The 2,878-nt window shown below is 33.5% G+C and overlaps 1 protein-coding gene across 1 annotated transcript; it reads right to left on the bottom strand.

Moving 5' to 3' along the window:
• Window positions 1-918: 918 nt before the first annotated feature.
• Window positions 919-2,589, bottom strand: LOC110797753 (uncharacterized). Its single transcript, XM_022002867.2, has 2 exons — window positions 2,285-2,589; window positions 919-1,838 (listed from the first exon to the last, which is right to left on the bottom strand). The coding sequence occupies exons 1-2, from the start codon at window positions 2,342-2,344 to the stop codon at window positions 1,233-1,235; spliced, it is 666 nt and encodes a 221-aa protein (XP_021858559.1). The 5' UTR covers window positions 2,345-2,589; the 3' UTR covers window positions 919-1,232.
• Between the last annotated feature and the right edge of the window lie 289 nt (window positions 2,590-2,878).

The raw sequence follows: 2,878 nt of genomic DNA, 5'->3' as shown, positions 1-2,878 counted from the left end.
AAAAGAATGCCCCAATTTTCTTTTCGATCCATTTCTTTGAGTTCCTCTCATATCTTTTATAGTATGTATGTGGTCTATCTTCACATGTTTCCTCTCACATTCTATTATTTATATTAGCAAAAACATAAAACTACCAACTCACTCTTTTTTTTTTTTTTTGCATTATGTCATCTTTATTAATAAAGTGAAAAATATGATTGGGACGATCTTTTAACTATGAAAAGAGTAAGTGACAATGCGTAATTTCACGGTACATAGTGCAAGTAATACGCATTTGTACCATGCTAATAGATGGCGTATTACTTTAACCTAATTTATGTGTAATATGTGTAATTTTCCTTAGAAAAAAATTATGTGTAATTTACCTTTAAAAAATGGCGTAATACTTTTGACATATTCTCAGTAAACTTCCTAATTTGGCCGAACCCATTGAGCATTGACGTGCAGCTTTTGCTCTCTTTTATCCTAAGCTAGTTGGCTTTAAAATAAAGTAAAACTAAAAATTTATTGTCTAGTTTTAATTTAAGCAAATAAACTTAGAATATTGACTAATGGATTCCCAAACTTTGGTGAAATACGTATCAATAAGGTAACCCTTTTGAGAGATCGTGTACAGATTGCCTCACTTGAAAAGCAAGATCAATTATTCTAGGATGAAGGAGAATCAAACTCATATATTAAGCTCAAAGCAATAATATAACATGATTATACGAAAATGAAGCTCGATCATATAAATAAATCTCACATCAATCTTCATTTAACAGATATTTCTGAATCCCTGAGAGATTGTGTATACAAAGTAGAACATAGTGATCCAATTATTCAATTAAAGGTGATAACTTTTCTGGAACATATATGAAATTAGTATACCTGTATAGTATGATAGTACATGATTGTATCTGATCCGAACAAACCGAATACGAAAAAGAAAATAACTTCTCATTAAGTATATGAACAAAACTTTCATATTCACTCATATTTAGTCTGTACAAAGTTGTGGCCTAATCAGTTAGACCATATTACAACTTCTGAAACATTTTGCATGGATAGATAATGTCTCATATGATACCCCCAACTCATTTATATTTACATTTATTATTTAGTCAACAAAGTCCCTTATTTCACTACCAAAAATATAAAAATAAAATAAAAGAAAAAAAGAAATAAAGACAAATTCATTTCATCCCTAAATTGGTTTTTTCAGTTAAAGTCGAAACAAAAAAAATATCTCATCAGATGGTTCTGATGACGTGTTCCTCACCAGAAATCTGGTCGACATGTCGAATCCAACGCTTCTTCTTCGTTGTTAATGCAACAGAACTACTAGATGTTGACACGTGTGCGATATCTAACCCTGGACCCACAGGTAAGAAAGCAGTGCGTACTACACGATACTTCCCTCCATCTAGAACACCTCTCCACTTAAACCCAAACGACGACGTTTTAACCTCAGCATTTTTACATACCAAAACTGCCCCTCGACTACTCAACCTAGCTAACCTCAAAAACCTTGAAAAATCCCTCCGTCGACTATCCACCACTAAAAAGTCAACGCCGTCGATTTCCGCCATCACTTCTTCAGGTTCTCCGACGATAATCTCCGGTAATGGTACGCCGGCTGCGGCGGAGGACATGGCTTGCATGTAATCGTTGCGAGAACGGTCGTCGGGTACTACGCACACGTGTCGGCCACTCGTGTGACGAGCTGCGATTGCGAGGCCGATGCTTCGAGGTGTGAAATTACCATGTGACCATGTTTCTACTATTAGCTTTGAATTCCAACCTGCTGCCATCGCTGATATTAATTCTGCTACTCCTGATTCTTGATATAATTCACACTGCCATTTCAAAAAAATAAAATAAAAATCGTTAGAATTTTACTCCGTACATCCAATTTCTTGTAAAACAACTAGTCAGACCAAATATAAGTTTAAAAAAAATATAGAAATTGTAAACCTAAAACGTAAAATTTATACTGTATTTGCCATTTTCAAAAACTCGACCAGAAAACCGTAGTTGTTTTCAAAAATCGATAGAGTAAAAAAAATATTAATCAAAAATTTACTTGTCCCATTTAACCAGCTTTTTAAAAGTGTTTTTATTTTTTGTTTTGTTAAAAGGATACTCATCATCACATAACGATAACGATCAAATGAAAACTTTTTGTTGAAGAAAATAGAGTAAGATAAGTAATGAACTTAATTTACACAAAACTCAAAAATTATGTTTATTTTTCTTCAGAAAATCCATTGAATTATATAAAAAAAAGGAGAAAAAAACTTACAGATTTAACGGTGTCGATGTAAGCTTTAGAAGCATTTTCAGGAGACCAAACCACCTTCATTTTAATCTTTTTGTTCTTTCAAAAAGATACTCCTATATTTAAATAAATCTTGGTTGAGTAACGTTGATCAAGTAAGTAGTTGGCGATTATATCCCTTTAAATCTGTGGTGTTTCTCGCTGGTGGTCGTAGATGATAAGAGCTTACTTAGAGAGAGAAAGTATAGAGAGCGAAAGAGAGTTGTAAAAAAGAGTTGATGAATAAGGAAAAAGTGTGAAAATGGGAAAAAAAGAGAAGAAGCAACCGACTTTTAAGGGGGGCAGCTGTTCCCCCTTTTAAAGAGAAAAAAAAGGAGGAGAGAGAAAATGAGAGTTGACAAATGACAAATTGTAAGGGATGTGTGTGTGGGTGTATGTCTGCCGCAAATCCAACGTGTATGATTTTACCCTACCTTTCTCGGAATACACTTGATCGGATACGGATATTAAAAGAAAGAATCGAATGAAATAAAATAATAAATAAGTGGAGTTGGGTAAATATTTTACGGAGTAATAAGTAAAACAAGTGGCACCATGTCATTTTAGGGGTCGTGGTAA

The sequence above is a fragment of the Spinacia oleracea genome, chromosome 6 (genome assembly GCF_020520425.1).
Source record: "Spinacia oleracea cultivar Varoflay chromosome 6, BTI_SOV_V1, whole genome shotgun sequence".
NCBI classification, from domain to species: domain Eukaryota; kingdom Viridiplantae; phylum Streptophyta; class Magnoliopsida; order Caryophyllales; family Amaranthaceae; genus Spinacia; species Spinacia oleracea.
Note: the sequence above shows the minus strand (reverse complement) of the source record. Positions and strands in the feature narration are given on the sequence as shown.

Coding starts and splice junctions, on each gene's coding strand:
- LOC110797753 (XM_022002867.2), bottom strand. CDS start 2,344: ATGAAGGTGGTTTGGTCTCCTGAAAATGCTTCTAAAGCTTACATCGAC. Junction 1,839..2,284: donor ACATCGACACCGTTAAATCT/GTAAGTTTTTTT, acceptor TTGAAATGGCAG/TGTGAATTATATCAAGAATC.